Consider the following 20,261-nt stretch of genomic DNA (forward strand, 5'->3'; position numbering starts at 1 on the left):
AACCCATAAAAACGATGATCTTTTTTTAACTTGGTCAAAAGTTGGATTTTACTAGGGAGGCACATTTGTGTCAATTTTCAATTAGATAATCAAAAGAAAAATAAGTTTTCGCTTTTATTTCATTTTATTTTGTACGCAATAGCTTTGTTCTCTACAAAAATAGTAAATGAAGTTAGATTATGATATAATTATTGTTTTAAAACGATGTACTTCGAACAAATACAAGAATAATTGCAAAAGTCACTTTGTAAATCTTTTATTGAAAATTATTTATCAGATATATTAAATTCATCAGTAATATACATATTAAACCACAGAAGGTCGCATGGAATATGCAACTTCATCCTAAAAGAAAAATAACAACAGATATTACGTTCAAGTATAGAAAAATTTAACTTTATAGCATTAAGTGCCCACCATACCAGTGGAGTAACGAGGAGCTCGTGTTTAACGGGATTTTATGGAAATAAATATTGACGAAGATCCAAAAAGCGATTGAAACTTAACTTATTAAGGGTTAAACCACTAGATAAAATAGAATTTTTATCCTACTAGACACAATCTAAATTTTTTTGATTGATTCATCAAGAAGTTCGGCTGTTACGGACAACTAAGGGTATCGTTTTTAGGAAGTTATGGAGAAATTGCACATGGAAAATCAACCGAACTATGTTAATTGTGCGAGGAATATGTTCACTAAAATTCCCCAATGCCTAAGTAAATGCGCTTTTGCTTTATTTTAATAAAATTTGGAATAGACTAAAAAAGTCCACCATTTGGTCAGTAAAATTCATCTCTGATATGGGAGAATGTCCACCTAACGGGGGATAAATGACCATTTTGTGGGGTGTGCCCAACCTGTATTATGCACCTGTATATGATTTATTTGAATACTTAATATTAATTGTGATAGGAATTTTGCAGGGTTTTTTTTCTGTTTAACATGACATATAGTGGAACTTTTCTCTTCAGATTTCTATAGATCTATATGAAAATTGATCATTAATGTTTATTTACAGAACAATCTGTAGAAATGGTAAGAAGAACAAAGGCTAGGAGGAAAAAATCCCAAAAGTCAAAGAAAGGTGATGATACTTTGGCACAAGCTAAGCACACAGACGAGGATTTAACAGCCTCCATTAGTACTGCAGATAGAAAGCCAGAACAAGAAGAGAGCGAAGTAAAACCTACTGGCAAAAACAAAGTAAAACCTACTGGCAAAAACAAAGTACAACCTACTGGTAAAAAGAAGAAAAACAGTAGTCCTGAATCAAATACATGTATTACTAAAAAGGAAAATACAGATCCTACAAAACCGTTTGTTTGTGAGCAGTGCCCGTCTATTTTAAAGAATGCAAAATCCTATAGGGAGCACATGAGAAGGGTCCACAAAGAGAAGACCCACAAATGCAAGGAGTGTGGAAAGCTCTTCAGGTATGAATGTATTCTAAGAGAGCATTCTCTGATGCATACAGGGGAGACACCTCACCAGTGTCCTCAATGCCCAAAGAAGTTCCGCACGAAGAGCAATCTGACTAGACATTTAATTGTACATGGTATAAGTAACGATACACGAGCACTATACAAATGTCAGTGTGACGTCTGTGGCAAAATGGTTCGTTTTGCATCCAATTTACTGGCTCATAAAAAGTCTCATGGGGAGGACAGGCCATTTATGTGTGTGGAATGTGGAAAACAGTTCAAGACAAAAGCACATTTAGAACTTCATATGGCTTACCACCTTGATTATAAACCACATGAATGTGAAACATGTGGAAAGAGCTTCCATGACAAGTCGAATTACAGAAAACATCTACTAATTCACAAGGCAGACAAGCGTTTTAAATGTGACATCTGTGATTGGGCTTTTGTAAGAAAAGATCAGTTGAAAATGCATCAGCGCACCCACACTAAACTTTCCTTCCAGTGTGCAGTATGTGACAAAAAATTTAAAACAGAGGCTTATTTCAAGACCCATTTATCACAACATGCATTGGGAAACAACTTTCTGTGTTTTGTCTGTGACAAGGTTTACAGCAGCAATTCTAATCTAAAAATGCATATGAAAAAATGCCATGGATCTTCCATGTTATTAAAAACCACAGATGAAAGGAAAAGGAAGTTATCCTGTGAGGAGAATGAGGTCAGAGGTCAAAATGAAGGAAATCAAGGGATAACAGTTATAGTTGTGAATGGAATAAAGAATGAACTGTCTGTTTCAACAGATGGCGATAAAAGCTCTTTTGAATGTAAAATAGAAAATGCAGTGGAGGATAGCTCTAAATCACTTGACTCTCTTCAACAAGAGAATAGTATAAAAAATGAGAATATCCCAAGAAAAGATGAAGTAATCCCTGAATCATCAACAACTCCTGAACTGAAGTTTGAATATTATGCAGAAGTGAATGAATTGTCCAATAAATCTGAGATTGTTACGGAAAACTATACCATTCTTGAAGATAACATTACAAAATTACAGGACATGACAGGAAAACAGGATATCACCGCATTAACGCCCAGCCTAGTAATGGAGCCAGGAAAACAGAATATCACCACATTAACACCCAGCCTAGTAACGGAGCCAGGAAAACAGGATATCACCGCATTAACGCCCAGCCTAGTAACTGAGCCAGGAAAACAAGATATCACCATATTAACATCCAGCATTGTAACGGAGCCAGGAAAACAGGATATCACCACATTAACACCCAGCATTGTAATGGAGCCAGGAAAGCAGGATATCACTATATTAACGTCCAGCCTAGTAATGGAACAGAACAACATGGAACCTGTAGGGGAAACTGATGATGCTAAGACTACCTTTGAAACAACACTAGAAACAAATGAGATGGAAACAGATACAAAAGAAATCATGGAGAATGATGGAATGGAGACTTCCTCACAAGATAACAGTGAAGTGGAGCAAGCTGGGAACAGTGAAGTGGAGCATGCTGGGAACAGTATCAAGACTGGTGTCAAGTGTATCCAGATCTATATTGATGGTCAGTTATGCACCTATACAGGATTACAGTCTGACAGAGGACAGAGTTCCTAGACTTGAGAGATCTGAAACACAAACTGCACCCTCAAAGTGTCCCATTTCTAGAATGTTCTGTTACTCAATGAAGTTTTATGGGATATGTTTTTTTGAGGGAAAAAGATATTGAATTAAAATTATCTTATTCTTAGTTGAAGAGTTTATGTATTTACATGACTGTATAATACAAGTCAAACACACAAAGGAAATCTTTTATACCTACCACATTGAATATACATGTATATGAACAATCCATCTGTATATATTTTCAAAGTATGTGTATTAATTCATTTCAAAAATTTTCTTATTGATGATTTTTTGTGAAAGTTTGTAAAGTTTTTGCATGGTAAATACTTATAAGATATAATTTTGAGTAAAGTACATGTAATTTGAACTGAAAATCTTTTTTCATTTATAAAAACTTACTCAAGACAATGGTCAAATATTTTATAAGATTTATAATGTCATTACAGTACTCTGTGGATTTTTTTCAGTTATAAAGATTAACATATGTATCATATGTATATGCTTTATCATTTATTTTAAAATCTTTTGATTAGAAATTGTTGAATTTCAATTTTAACGAGGCAAGCAAAAAGTACTTCTTAATACTGTAAATAGGCTTATCTGGGATGCCAGTATTTTTAGTATGTCAAGTTCACAAGAAGTCAGTTTATATTTTGCTTTAGTATTTAGAAGTAATGAATATGTGAATATCTTTTTTTGTCCTTGTAGTAGGAGATTTAGGAACATTTAGTTTTTGGCCTGTCCATCTGTCTGTCTGTTAATCTGATTGTCTGCAAAAACTTTAATCTTTGCCAATAACTATTGAATGGTTGATGCAAGGGCTTTCATATTTCACACAGGTGTATTCCTTGTGACAAGAACTTTCTTCAGATACCATCATATTTGATGTCTTGACCTTGGACTTTGACCTACTTTTGGTAAATTTTACCAAACTTTAATCTCAGCCATAACTTTTGAATGGTTAGTGCTAGGGCTTTCATATTTCACATGTGTATTTCATGTGACCAGACCCCTTTTTGGGTACCAACATTTTTTACCTTGATCTTGGAGTTTGACCTACTTTGGAAAAAATTAACCTTGACCATAACTTTTGAAAAACTGGTGCTAGGGCTTTCATATATCAATTGTATTTCTTGTGACAAGGCCTACCTTTGAGTACCAACATTTTTTACTTCCTGATCTTGACCTTTAGGCTTTGACCAACATTATTAAAACTTTAACCTTTGCCATCTTTTCTGAATGGTTGATGATAGGGCTTTCATATTTCTTATGAGCATTCTTTGTAGCAAGAACTTTCTCTGGGTACCAATATTTCTGACCTCCTTACCTTGACCTTGGAGTATGAACTACTTTTGGAAAAAATAAACCTTTGCCATATTTACTGAATAGTTGATGCTAGGGTTTTCATATTTCTCATCTGTATTCTTTGACATGACCTTTATTTGGATACCAACTTTTTAACCCCTAACCGTTATTTAGGTACCACCATTTTCACTCTTGCCTTGGAGATTGACCTACATTAAAAAAACTTTTAACTTTGGCCTTGAGCTGCCACATGGGCATCAGTGTTTCACAAATACATCTTGTTTTCTAAATCTTGATACCAAGTGTTATGCAAAATAACTACATGTACTTGTATTATACAAAGATTTATTCGAAGGAATTAGAAGGCAAAGTTCTTGATTATGGAGCTGTAGCTAAATATACAATGTATTTCAATATTAATAAAAATCAAAACAAACTAGTCTCATATAGTTTTATTTAGGAACCAACATCTTGGTGCAGGTGCCCAAAAGTAATCACCTGGTCAGTCTTTCAGTTTGCCTACCTGACTGTCCATCCACATTTTAAGATCACCTCTACGAAGTCAAGATGCTTATTCTATATCCCAGGCATTGGCATCAGTATCCCTGTTAGAGTTTTAGGAGCAAGTCCATTCTTAAGCTATGGTTCGGAGCCGCTCATAGCTCTCTCATACCCGTGGCTGCTTGATCACATTAAGTCTCGAAATCTTGTATGATCAAACCCAATGAGTGTCATGTTATAAAGCAATGAAAATAATTGTTATATTGTAATTGAATTTAAAGATAAACAACAACAAATTTCATTTAAAGGATTGGATAATAAAAGGTCACATTAAAGGATATTTTCTGACTATGCTTTATTCGCATTGGTCAATATTTTAATGGACTATGAAATATTCTCGTTCAACCACATCCAGAATAGGAGAGGAGGATCGTACATTTTGGTTTGTGATGATGTTATAATCCCTACCAGGACCAAACTTGCATGGATGAAGTGTAAACGGATGGACACTTCCAGACTTGCTTGACAGATGCTTGATCTGACCTACATTTTCCAGATAATTGACCACTTGCATGAATAATGCATGTAGGGATGGGCACTACCAGACTGGTTTTGGATGCAGTATCTGACCTACATTTTCCAGATGAGTGAACAGGTTAAAGTTTTTGGAGAGGTCCACTCCCAAGTAACTATAAGTCTTATACCTGGACCAAACTTTCATGGATGATGCAACTAGTGCATGAATGCTATCAGACTTTCTCAGATGCAGGATCTTACCTATATTTACCAGGAGAGTGACCAGGTTAATTTTTTAGCTCACCTGAGCCGAAGGCTCAAGTGAGCTCTTCTGATCAAAATTTGTCCATTGTCTGTCATTGTTGTTGTCGTCATCATTGTAAACTTTTCACAATTTCATCTTCTTCTCCAGAACCACTGGGCCAATTTCAGCCAAACTTGGCACAAAAATCCTAGGGTGAAGGGGATTCAAGTCTGTTCAAATGAAGGGACATGCCCTCTTTCAAGGGGAGATAATTACAAATTAGTGAAAAATTAATGGCATCTTTTAAAAATCTTTTTCTCATGAATCACTAGGCCAGGAAAGATGAAACTTAAGTGGAATCATCCTCATGTAGTGTAGATTCAAGTTTGTTCAAATCATGACCCCTGGGGGTAGGGTGGGGCCACAATGGACAAGCAAATTTTTACATAGGAATACATGTGTATATAGGGAAAATCTTTGAAAGTCTTCTTCTCAAGAACAGCAAAGCAATGATTGATCATATTTGTACGGAAGCATCCTCAGGTAGTATAGATTCAGATTTGTTCAAATCATGACCCCAGGGGGTAGGGTGGGGACACAATGGACGAGCACAGCTATACATAGGAATTTTTTTAAAAAAAGCTTCTTCTCAAGAACATCAAAGACATGATTGGTCATATTTATATGGAAGCATCCTCAGGTAGTGTAGATTCCAGTTTGTTCAAACCATGACCCCCCCCCCCCCCCCCCCGGCATAGGGTGGGGCCACAATGGTCAAGCAGAGTTATACATAGGAATACATGAGATTTTTAAAAAAAAATCTTCTTCTCAAGAACAGCAAAGCCATGATTAGTTATATGTAAGCATTCTCATGCAGGTATTGTAAATTCAGATTTGTTCAAATCATGACCCTCGGGAATAGGGTGGGACCATAATGAAAGTTCAAACTTATAGGAAAAAAGCTACAGTTCGGCAAAGAAATGTGTAAGCATGCTTAGTGTAGATTCAAGTTTGTTCAAATCATACCCCCCTTTTTTTAGGGGTAGGTTGGGGCCACTTAATATGCATTTATACTTTTTAATACTGAACAAATTTCTGCTTTTTTCCAAGCCATAGTGCTAAGGTGAGTGATTTGGCCCATGGGCCTCTTGTTTGGATTTTCTGCCTGGACCAAACTTGCATGGATGATGCATTGAGTGATGGACACTAATAAGACTTGCTTTGTTTGCTGGTACTTTTATTTTCCAGGTTAGTGATTAGGTTTAAGTTTTTGGAGCAAGTCCATTCCTAAGTACATGTAACTAAAAAAAAAACTATAATTCCCACCTGGACCAGTCTTGGATGGATGATGCATATAGGGATGTACACTTCCCGACCTCCTTTGGATGCTTGATCTGACCTATATTTTCCAGTGGAGTAAATCCATTAGAATCAAACTGGCATTGATGATATATCTATCATGGATGGACACTATCAGACCAGCTTCAAATACTGTATCTGATCTGCACTTTCCAGTTGAGTGACCAGTGTAATTTTTATGCTTCCGTAATTGAAGATTTGGGAGCATATAGTTTTTGCCCTCTCCGTCTGTTTGTCTGCAAAAACTGTAACCTTGCCCACAACTTTTGATTGGTTGGAACTATGGCTTTCATATTTCACATACGTTTTTCTTGTAATAAGGCCTTTCTTTGGGTATGTAACGGTGTCTTATTATAAATCTGGAGCATGGAAATATAAATAAGTCCGTTTCAGGGTTCTACTGACATCTCCATTTATTACATATACACAGATGAACACATAGTATAGTTGGAATAATGGAACAATGAAGGAATATTTGGAATAATGCCCTGAAAAATCATAATAACAAATAATAAATACAGAGCATAAAATATTCTGTTATATCCGTATCAATATAATAATTACAATCCGCGGTTAACAGATACGCTGCATAAAGGAAGGTAACTCTGTACATGATTTACATACAATCAATGCCCCTTTCAATATTACGCTTTGAAAAACATAAAAACATTTATATGACAAAAACTGATTTATATGCTGCAATAATGTCTATACACAGACTTTACTATTTCAGGATTGTCATAAAATATATAAAAACATTAATATCATAAATATCATACCAATCTATGGGACTGAGCCTCTCCCATTCATCGTAGTCAATATGGCTCACAGTACATGTATGTCATAAAACTACAAATTATCATAGTTTACATAAGTAAACCTATCATCATAAAAATATCTAGTAGACATATATAAAATAAAAAATATACTTTCAATAAAACAGTTACTCCTTAAATACTGACTCTCAAATCAGATTCTGACTGTGCTAGTGCTATGGAATTAACTTTGGCAAAATTACAGATTTTACAGTTAAATCAAATATTAGAAATCATATTAGAATTAGTATATAAATGTTATCTTACCTTAATAGAGAAAAGTATTGTCTCTGACAATGTCAAAAAGTCGTAAATACAAAACTTAGTAAATACAACCCTCTCTGGACAAATACTGGACAAAGAATGACTATAACAAACAACTTTTTGGAGGGAAAAATACTGAACCAATAAAACACAACCTTATAAAGTCCAAACCAATGAAAACAGTGAATACTTCAAACCAAAGAGCAAAGACCAGAACCTTAATAACCCAAGGCAATAACAATTAATAATGCATTTATATTTACAATTTAAAAACATATGAAATACATTATAGATTTATTAAATAAATTAATAAATCTAATACTGTAACAGGTACCAACATATTTGACCTTCTGACCTTGACCTTGGAGTTAAACCTACTTTTAGACAACTTTAACATTGGCCATAACTTTTGAAAAGTTGGTGCTAGAGCTTTCATATTTTACATGTGTATTCCATGTGACAAGATTTTCCCTTTGGTACCAGCAATTTTTTCCTTTGACCTTGGAGTTTGACCTACTTTTGAAAAACTTTAATCTTGGCCAAAATTTTTGAATGGTTGGTGCTAGGGTTTTCATATTTCACATATATATAATTCCTCCTTGTGACAAGAACTTACTGTGTGCACCATTAATTTTGACCTTGACCTTGGGGTTTGACCTATTTAGAATAAAATTTAACCTTGGCCAAAACTTTTGAATGGTTGGTGCTAGGGTTTTCATCTTTCATAGGTGTATTTCTTGTGACAAGGCCTTTCTTATGATACCAACAATTTTGATCTCTTGACTTTGGAGTTTGATTTGCATTTGAGAAACTTTAACCCTTGCCAAAGGATGCCATACTGGGGCATCAGTGTTTCACAAACATATATCTTGTTTTTTTTTTAAGTAGCTCTAGAACTCTTATGGCCTGTTATGTTTAAACATGCGTGGATGATACAACTACAGTGTAAGGATGGGCACTAGGTACCATACTTGCTTCGGATGTTGGAACTGACTTACATTTTCCGGATGAGTGAACAGGTCTCGTTTTTGGAGCAGATCCATTTCTAAGTAACTATAAGTCTTAACACATACTTGCATTGCTATTCATTTTGGATGCACACTAACTATATTAACTAATCACACTTATCAACCGTAAAAAAAAATGAAATCACGTTCCCACTATCTAGTAATTACGAGAAAAGATCCCATAACATGATAGTCACTTGATAGTTCTCTATATAAATTAAAGTTTTTTCCCATTTCTCGTTCTTTGTTTTCAATAATTCGGGGGGGGGGGGGTGAGGAATTCAACATATATTGATTTAAACTTTTCTGATATGACTTACACTGGGAGCGAGAACGAATGATCTAGCTCCTAAAAATGATTTTATGTACTGAGGAACACAGGCACGTGTAGTGTGGATAATTAACCTCCTCCCTAAAAAAATACCAAATAAAAAAATAATAATACATGCATATTTCAGTTATTCCAAAGACTGCTAATATTACTGTCTGTTTTCCTATATTCATAAAACATCTGTCTAACCACCCCACCCCCGCTAACATCTAAAGGAAACATGTACTATTTGTATAAATAAACCAAATGTACATTTATCGACTGTATGTACATGTAAATAATTAAAGAAAACATTTTTAAAACGTTTATAAAACATAATTTAAACACTTAGTTTACACTAGTGTGTATGTACCAAAACTACATAAACTATGGCAAATTTTGCAATTAAAATATTTTTTAAGAACGAAGGGTTTTACGGGGTACCGAGTCTAAAGGCCATCCAATATAACTTTGAAGATTTTATCCCCCCCACCCCCCGCCAAATTGACAAAATCTTTCATCTGCTCCTCATCTTTTTTACAATGCATATATTACATGAAAACATAACATTGGCTACATCATTTAAATGTTATTCTTTATATTCATTTATATGCTCTGAATACTGTGAAATCAATCATTTCAGTGGGGGCTAATTTTCGTTGTTTACTTGGTATAACAGGACCCACGAAATCATGCCCCCCCCCCCCCCGATTAAATGCATAAATTTATATAACCTTATCATATTTCTTCTTCAACCAATACACTCGAACCATGCAATATTTTCTCAATCCACAAAAAAAATAACCTCTCGAAAATAACTGATTTAATTTTGAGAATTTCTTTTGATTTAAAATCATAAGCGATAATTGATAAAAATATTCAATTCGTACATTTTCCCGTTTACCAATGAAACCAATGACAATGACAATGAATTTATTCTCATAAACTGACATTAAGTACAGTGTAGAGACAGATTACAAATATAGTTAAACATATGTGCATGCGTGAAACAGAAAAAGTACAAAGTCAAAAAACTAACAATGACCTAACCAGGAGAGCCAACTCTCTCACAGATAATTTTTATAAATTTACACAGTTTTATCAATTTAACTGTATTTTTTGTATTAAAAAGTTGATCAAACTTATACACATTTGGATATAAATAGTAATACTTTGATATTAATGATAATCTTGATTTCAGAATAAATGGATCATTACAATTGAATAAGTAATGATATTCATCACCAATTTCATTTTTTGAACATACCTTACAAATTCTATTCTCTCTTGGTACATTTTGCCATCTCCCAACTTCAATCGGCAATTTATTATTACAAGTTCTAAACCTACATAATAATTTCCAGTACTTACAAGGCAAAGATACTAAATACTTTTCTAAACAAAATGAAGTTTTATATATTCTGTAATTAAGACCTTTAGGTGAATTAAACATTTCACTGTACCATGACTGTTTAAACTGATCATACAGAGTGTTAAAAACTACTTTCTTCAGCCAAGATACATGCACTGGTTGGCAAGTTTGCCAGATATAAGAAAGCCCACATTCATTCAGTATAGATTTGATAAAGTTACACCATGGGTTATTGTAGTTCTTCAAAACAATTAACAGATTTGATGATAATTTATCACCTTGTAAAAGAGATAATTTACACCAAAAACTTATCATTCTTACCTTAATATTAATTGAAATAGGGTATCTACCTAATTCACCGTATACATGTACCATAAAATTTGGTGTAGATGATTTTACATGTAAAATATGTTTACAAAATTTTAAATGCAACTTTTCAACTAATGGTGACTGATTATAACCCCATACTTCACATCCATATAAAAATACAGGCTTTACAATTTTGTCAAACATATCTAATGTACATTCTACAGTAAGGTTGTGTTTTCTACATTTTCCTATAACACCATACATAGCTTTTGTTGCTTTTTGAAATAATTCCTTAATATTTGTATTAAATGAACCATTTTTACAAAAATTTACACCTAAATATTTAAAATTATCAATAATTTCTAATATATTACCATTTAATGTAAATGGTTTTTCAATTCTTGGATTGCCTTTTCCAAAGATAACAACCTTAGTTTTATTAGTGTTAACTTTCAGATGCCATTGTTTACAATAATTGTTAAAAATATTCAGTTGGTGTTGAAGATCTTCTGGTGTTTCTGAGAGAAGAATTGTGTCATCAGCATATAACAAAACAAACAATCTAAGATACAAATCAAACTCTTTTTCTAATTTGGCAGATATAAATGATAAACCTTTTACGTTATTTGAGTACATGAAGTCTTCAAGATCATTTAGATATATTGCAAACAGAAATGGGGATAGATTTTCCCCTTGTCTGACACCTACAGTGCAAGGAAAAGGTTCAGAATATACATGTAGACCGTTTGAGACAACTCTAGATTTAATGCTTTTATACATCTGTGTAATAACATTGAAGCATTTACCATCTATATTATTTAATAGTATTTTGTTCCAAAGTCCTACACGCCTAACAGAATCAAAAGCTTTCTCAAAATCAATAAAAGCACAATACAACCCTTTCCTATGATATTTTGATATTTCAATCAATGCATACAAAGTAAAGATGTGGTCCAGAGTAGAATAGTTTTTTCTAAAACCAGCTTGATTTTTTTAAAATAAGGTGGACAGTATTTGCATAATGATTGAGTCTCTCATTCAGAATGGATGTAAACAATTTACCCAAGCAGCTTATCAAAGTAATGGGTCTATAATTTTTAGGATCTGTAGAGTCACCTTTGTTTTTATATAAAGGGATAATATTACCAAATGTCCAGTGAGAAGGTATGATTCCTGAGTCAAATATTTTGTTAAATAATATTACAAAAAGTTTGACAGAGTATCTACAGTGGATTTAATATATTCGTTAACAATGTTGTCATGGCCACTTGACTTATTATTTTTCAGAGCACATATGCATTTTGTAATTTCTTCATGTGTGATTGGTTGATTTATACTGTTATTAAGTTCTAAATTTGATAACAATTTTAATTCTTCTTCAGGCAAAACATGTTCACTTTCTCCCTCTATTCCCATGTTACAACAATCTTTATAAAAATTATATAGTTCAGACAATTCTACATTACAACATTTATTAGTTCCATCAGAATTTAATATTTTCCAATATTCTTTTGGATTGTATGATCTTAGATATTGTAATCTCCTTTTCATATCTTTCCTATGAAAATTTCGAGCAGATTTTAATTTTTGTTTGTACAACTTTTCCTTTTCATACAAATCTTCCTTGAGAATGTTACCACCAAATCGTTTAAACAATTGTCTTGCTTTTTTAAAATTCTGTCTAGCAAATTTGCAGTCTTTTGTGAACCATGGTTTTTTAAAGATAAACTTTTTCTTCACCTGAGGAAAAATATTTTGTTTATAGACACCAAAAACTTCCTTAGCACTTCCAACTAAAACTTCACCAGCTTTTTCAACAATATTATCAATAAAATCTAAAGAAATTTCATTACAGTTTAAAAGTTCATCTTCTAAACTTTCAATTTTACTAGCTTTATTTTCAACACAGTTTTGGTAAATTGCTTTCTCATCACTATTCCACCTCTTAGCTTTTTCTGATTGATTATTACAATCATATGGGATATTTTCTATAGTTGGATTCATTGGTTCAGGATACATTCTCATTTTTACCATTATTGGATTATGCACATCTGAGTACAATGTAGAAAATGGTAAAACACAAATTTCTGAAACATGTTTGATAAAGTTAATATTTGCAATGCAGTAGTCTACTATACTGCAGTTTTTGCAAGTGAATTCACCATTTACATCTGTGTTACATCTTCCATTTAGTATGAAAATATTACAATTTTTGCACAAAGTTAACAATTTTTTACCAAATTGGTTTAATGTTTTCTCTTTTGACTTTCTATTAACAGATAATCCGTATTTTTCAAGGTTTGAAACATCACATGAATCACTAAGAAAAATATTTTCATCAATTATGTCATTTGAAAATGAATGATCATTATTATGAGAATTGATATTTTCAAAAAAATCTTTCTCCATAGCAACCCTACTATTAAAATCGCCGATTAGACAAATGCTACCAGAACTTTCAATAAAATAACATGTTTCTCTTTCTATTTCATCAAAAATATCTATTGTAGAAAACCGAGAATTTATGGGTGGGATGTAAACAGTACCAATAATTACATTATTTTGGAAATTAAAAGCTTTCCCTAATAATCTTATCCACAATACATGTTCACATTCATTTTCTATTATAGTAACATATTTAGAATAAATATCTCTAACATATACAACAATCCCACCTGATTTTCTAGAGGACAATGATAATCTGTGTTTACAAAAGGCATTAAAATTTCTAATTTCTATATTATCAGCTTATAAACCAAATTCATAGTTTGTGCAACTCGCGGTTCTATATGCACAATTTATCTCTAGTCGTATTCACAAAAAACTTGGACTTCTAAAGAAACTTAAATTTTCAGTGTCTAGAGATACTCTATCCAAAATTTACGTTTCCTTTATTCGACCACAACTTGAGTATGCATCTGAAGTTTGGTCAGGCTGTTCGTTTGCAGATATTGAAAAACTTGAAAAGGTTCAGTTGAGCGCTGCAAGAATTGTGACAGGTCTGTCAGTATTAGCGTCAAGAAACTCGTTGTATGTTGAAACAGGATGGGAACCTCTTATAATAAGAAGGGATAAAGCTAAACTTTTAACAATGTTTAAAATCCACAATAACCTAGTTCCTGGTTATTTAAAAAATATAGTACCAGTAGTTAGAAAAAGTGTTTCAAATTATAATACTCGTAATTCAAGTAATTATTTTTTACCGAAGTGCAGGCTTGAATTACTAAATAAGTCATTTGTCCCTGATACTATTCGCAAATGGAATTCATTGAGTAACGAAACAAGGGAAATAACTTCAATAGAAATTTTTAAAAGAAAATTGAATAATAATAATGACAAGCCTCCCAAGTATCTATCATACGGCAAAAGGTATTTGAACATTTTACATACAAGATTAAGGCACAATTGTATTTTAAATCATGACTTGTATAGATGTAACATTATAACGAATCCAAATTGTTCTTGTGGATATAAGGAGGATAGTCATCATTATTTCTTTGTGTGTAGAAAATATCTTGAAGCTAGACGTTTAATGTTGAATGCATTACTTGTAATTAATAATGTAAAAATGTTAAATGTGCATAAACTGCTATGGGGAGATGAATCATTATCTTTGCAGGAAAATGAAAAAAATATTTGTTATTGTTCAAAAATTTATTCAGGATACTGGTCGTTTCAATTAACACTTACATGTACTTGTATTTACTACTTTTTGAAACTATTTTAATATGGTTATTGACGTCATTATAATCATCATTATATCAACTGATATTCCTAAGCAATAATAATTATTGTCTTTGTTCTTCTACATTCATGTATAATATTGTAAAATTGTAAATCTTTGTAAATGTTGTATGGCTATTAAGATTTTATGTATGGGAGAGGACTATCTAAGTTTTTAGAACTTGTGTCCAATCCCTTTGACACATTGTCAATAAAATATGTTCAAAACAGTCGTATTCACAAGATCACTCCTCGTAACGACGAAAAAGAATTATCTCGCAATTACGAGATAATTTTCTCGCAATCTCAAGGTAATTTTCTCGTAATTTCGGAGAGGAGGGTAGGGAGACCGAGACGAACCTGGAAAAGATCTATAGAAGTAGAGACAAATGAGGCAGGATTTACCTGGCTCCACTTGGAGAATGCAGCCCAAAAGAGAGTCCAATGGTGAGGTGTGGTTGAGGTTCTGTGCTTCCGATTGAGTAAACAGGAATGAGTCAAAGAAAGTCAAGTATCTCGTAATTACGAAATTTATTCTCGAAATCACGAGATAATTTTCTCGTATTTATAAGTTCTCCAATAAAATAAAGATGATTATAATTATTTGCAATTCATGTAAAGAGCTCTCAGCCATCACCATTCACACGTATTTATTGAAATAGGAAAATTTAAAAAAAAATCTAATAATACAGTAAGAGATAAATTTGCAGGTTATAGTTATTAATTACAGCAATAAATGTATTTTATATTTACATGATATTGCGTAACTTTTCAAATGACACCAACAGGAATAATGCAGATCATGGATACATGTATATAGTCCAATTCAGTCTTACAAAACAGAATATGAAACATTTCTGCCAGGGTACTTTGTAATATTCTATTATACAACGTCCTGAAAAAAGAAAATAATCAAAATATCAAAATTTATATTCATGAATTAAGAGGATGAAAATTTTACTTTTGTTTTCACTTAAGGACAAGATTTGAATTTAATTTTTTTTTGCAAGTCTATTTCAAATGGACATCATCTAATGTTTAACGGAAATGTTTGCCCTCTATCGGCTGTTTGAGTTTGAAAACACATCATTTTATCGCATATTAAGATCTATTCGTTTTTCTGAATAATCAGGGAGTGGTCGGGTCTTTTACACGATTGTTCAATATAAGGAACGATACAAAATATAAACAAGTGGCCCTTAGGCCACAACGCTCACCTGAGCCAATATATGGCCCTGTTGCTCTTCATAAGCATTTTTTTTTTCGATTATAACTTCCAATGTAAAAATTTGACCCTACCCTATCCCGAGGTGTCATGATTTGAACAAACTTGGATCTACACTAACTGAGGATCCTTCCATATCAATATGATTAATCAAGGCTTTCCTGTTCTTAAGGAAAAGATTTTTAACGATTTTTTTCCAATTAATTCCCATGTATAACTTTGATCCCCCAGTGTGGCCCCATTCTATCCCTGGGAGTCATATTTGAACAAAATTGAATGTACACTACCTGAGGATGCTTCCATATCAATATTACTAATCATGCCTTTGCTGTTCTTGAAAGATTTTAATTTTCGTATATATTGCTATGTAAAAGTTTGATCCCCCATTGTGGTTCTTGAGAACATTTTTATAAGATGTCACAAAATTTTCACTAATTCTTAATTACTAGTATTTCCTCTTGAAATAGGACGTCGCCTTTCATTTGAACAAACTTGAATCCCCTTTACTCACGGATGCTTTGTGGAAAGTTTTGTTGAAACTGGCCCAGTGGTTCTGGAGAAGTATTCAAAAATCTGAAAAGTTTACAGACGGACGGACGACAGACAAAATGTGATCAGAAAAGCTCATTTGAGCCTTCGGCTCAGGTGAGCTAAAAAAGAAATGCACATACATTATATATATTTAACAAAGCAATTTAAAAGTTTATACCCCTGATATAAAATCCTATGCTACTTTAGCCCCCTTTCCAGTTCCATTTTCATCTCCAAGCAGGAGAGACAACAATGGCGACCCCAGTGCGAACAGAAGAGCTCAGCCTCAGTGACGTCATACAGTCTTCTGTAGAACGAACAATTCTCGTCACCGATCTGTTTATCTAAACAGGCATAGTTACCTGGGGAGACAGTTAAAAAATAAGGTAATTCGTGAATGTTTCAAACGTTTTCTTAATTCCATATACACGAGCTCAAATAAATAAGTATGTGCAAGAAATAAAGATTCTTCCAGAACTCTCGAAACTGAAGTAAGACAACCAAAATTAAGAATAAACTTACTTTTGATATTTTGAAGGGAAAAAAAAAATATAATTATACACTTCTCATGGAAAGCATTCTGTCTAAGAGGGGCGAAACTTTCTTTTCAAAGATATGTGATGACTTTATACAAGAATTTTGAAAAAAAGACACTCTCAAAAGGTACCCCAAAAATAATGCTTTCAATACAGAAGTTTGAAGAAAGCGTGAACAATTTGATTGAGACATTCTTGATTAATGACAAAAGGAAAATGAAACGAACAAACAGTATAGACAATCTTGTAAAATATTTGTGATGAACAAATTTCTTGAATGATTCTCACACAGCTTGCAGATGCATTCTTCTAGAGCATATTTTAAATGTACATGAAATGAATTCAAACTCTTAATAAAAATACTTTTTAATGCAACGAATTTTGCCTTACAAAACACATATAAACAGACACTTTTAAACTGTCAATTATACATTCTGTACATTACCTATTTGAGGAGCTGACACTACTACCTCCAAACAGACTAGACACGCCCACACACCAATGTATAACTTCATTGCTAGAAAGCTACAAACTTCTCTCTCAGTTCCTGTGAAGGTGGGGTTAATTGGTCCTCATTCTTTATGCAGATAACACAGTCGCTGATTGTCAATGACCCACATTCCTTGAATTTCATTTCACGTGTTACTTTTGAATTTTTATGCAAATCTTGTAACATAATTAATCAGTTTGTCTGTTTGAGTTTCCTTAGAGAACAGTTTTTTTTGTTTGTGTGCGTAAATCTTGCTGTGGGATTCTCCTCTTTACGTGCTCTCTGTCGTCATTTCAGATCTAACACATTTGTGGTATTTCTTAACCGTGGTTTTATAGCAAAAAGAAAGGTATGATGTTCCGATTGGACCAGTCACCTTGAGGGTGAAAGCGAAAGTGCGAAGCAGCAAAAATTGAGTACAAGGATGCGAAAGAATTACTTCTCCTTAGTATTCGCAAAAATCGCTTTGTGTCTACCTACACTTACACTAATTTGAGTTCGAAACTTGCATCTTCACCCTATTAGACAAAATATTAGGTGCATCCTGTATTTTAAAAAATGTTGCAAATATTTTCATAAAGCTTTTTAGTACAACTTTTAATAGTACTTGATTTTTGTTAATTTTTCAGGACTGTAGCGCGGGGTAGGGTTAGATTGGGGCCATGTTTTCGATTGATTCTATTTAAACTCATTTTTCTCTAAAATTATGGGGCATCTTGAGAAAGCCCCTACCCCCTCCTCTTACATTTTGAGTGACCCTTTTGCAAATGCCTTCTCCTTTCATTATCCCTGCTACGAGCCTGTAATTTCCACTTCTAGAGTTTGAACAATGAAATGCAATTAAATTATGACCATCTTTATACATACATACATACATACATACATACATACATACATATATATATATATATATATATATATATATATATATATATATATATATATATATATATATATATATATATATATATATATGTGTGTGTGTGTGTGTGTGTGTGTGTGTGTGTGTGTGATTGAGTCACACACAAGTGCTCTGCAAAACACATTGAGAGATGAAAACTTTAAATTCAATGTTTAATTAATAAAACGTCATTCGGAAATTTATCCATTTTAGCGCCGCAAGACTCCCTCTTCAACAAGCACATACGTGCAACAAAACTTCTGAGGGTGAAGATTGGGATGGCCTTAGCCTTCGCAAATTCGACTTTAAAAAAAGTGCATATACGAAGATGCAATTGGATCCATCGGAACACCATACATCATAAGTATAATGAATAAATCTGTCAATGGATTGTTTATAGATTGTGGTCTAATATTTGAAAATTATGAACAAAAACTATGACAAATAATGCTATTCTCTTGAGATACCGGTATGATGATGGAATTATCTTAATGTTAAAATCAAACAGTAAAGATAAACGTTAATCATATTGCGAGTATATACATATACCACGCTTGGTTGATTCGAAATATGGTGAAGAAACTATTTTTTTTAACCATTATCCCCCGATCAATTTATTAACCCATCGGAGCTGAGAACTTAAGTGAGCTTTTCTAATCACCTGATGTCGGCGTTCGTCCGTCTCTAAACTTTTAACATTTTTGACTTCTTTTCAAGAACCACTGGACCAGTTTTAATCAAAGTTGGCCTATAGCATCCTTGGTTAAAGGGGATTCTAAAATGTTCAAATGAAGGACCAAACCTCTTCCATGGAATATTGATGAGAAAAGGCAAAATTAGGGTAGAGTCATTAAAAAATCTTCTTCTCAAGAACTATTGGACCAGAAAAGATGAAAATTATATGAAAGTTTTTTTTGTTTTAGTGTAGAATGTAAATTGTGGAAATCATGGCCCCGGGGGTAAGGTAGAATCCGTAGCAGTGATAATGAAAGGAGTTTTACATTGAAATATATAGGAAAAGATAAAACTTATGTGAAAGCATCTAGAGTAGTGTAGATTGTAACGGCCTCCGGGGATATGGTGAGGTCACGATATAGGAGATCAAAGATTTACTCAGTAATATATAGGAAAAAATCTTTAAAACTCCTCTCCCCAGAAAACAGCAAAGCCATGATATTAATGTGGTGTAGATTCAAGTTTGTTGAAATCTTGAACACCTGGGGTAGGGTGAGGCCACAATAGATTTACAAAAGAATTTATAGGAATAAAAGCATTTAAATTAGTCTGATTAGTCATATTTATTAAAAGCATCCTCTGGTTGTGAAGAATAATTTTTTTTTCAAATCATGGTTCCTGGGTGAAAGGTGGAGCCACAAAATGCGATCAAAATTGTACAAAGGAATACATATAGGAAATAAAATCTCCTAATGGAGAACAGCTGGGCCAAGTGATTCAGATGAGCGTTGTGGACCATAGGCTTCTTGTAATTTATTTATATTTTCAAATTGGACTTTCATATGGCACGAAACCAGGGTTTTAAACATGATAAACAACTGCTTCTTCAATGAAACTAGAACACGCTAATTTGAATACCTTGTCAATGGCCATCTGCAAACTTATTTTGTTAAAAACAGTCAGATTCTAGACACAAATACTCGGAAATTATTAAATAATCCTCGAGTTTTATTGATAATATCTATGTAATTTTTTTGATCAGGTCTTCAAACAATCTGTTGGAATTCCCATGGGTACTACTTGTGCCCATTTATTAGCAGATCTGTTAAGCAGA

At 33.0% G+C, this 20,261-nt stretch overlaps 1 protein-coding gene and 1 long non-coding RNA gene across 2 annotated transcripts; one reads left to right on the plus strand and one right to left on the minus strand.

Annotated features, from left to right (window-relative positions):
- The first annotated feature begins 1,025 nt into the window (after nt 1–1,025).
- LOC133191418 (zinc finger protein 728-like) lies at nt 1,026–3,311 on the plus strand. The gene has a single exon (XM_061327173.1). It carries the CDS (start codon nt 1,034–1,036, stop codon nt 3,053–3,055), a length of 2,022 nt encoding a protein of 673 aa, XP_061183157.1. The 5' UTR covers nt 1,026–1,033; the 3' UTR covers nt 3,056–3,311.
- Nucleotides 3,312–15,303: 11,992 nt separating this feature from the next.
- Nucleotides 15,304–17,641, minus strand: LOC133191146 (uncharacterized). Its single transcript, XR_009721663.1, has 3 exons — nt 17,527–17,641; nt 16,724–16,907; nt 15,304–15,684 (listed from the first exon to the last, which is right to left on the minus strand). It is a non-coding gene; the product is annotated as an uncharacterized LOC133191146 (long non-coding RNA).
- Nucleotides 17,642–20,261: the final 2,620 nt, after the last annotated feature.

The sequence above is a fragment of the Saccostrea echinata genome, unplaced genomic scaffold (assembly GCF_033153115.1).
Source record: "Saccostrea echinata isolate AGI-Se365-2 ecotype Australia unplaced genomic scaffold, CSIRO_AGI_Sech_v1 ptg000023l, whole genome shotgun sequence".
In the NCBI taxonomy this organism is placed as follows: domain Eukaryota; kingdom Metazoa; phylum Mollusca; class Bivalvia; order Ostreida; family Ostreidae; genus Saccostrea; species Saccostrea echinata.

Coding starts and splice junctions, on each gene's coding strand:
- LOC133191418 (XM_061327173.1), top strand. CDS start 1,034: ATGGTAAGAAGAACAAAGGCTAGGAGGAAAAAATCCCAAAAGTCAAAG.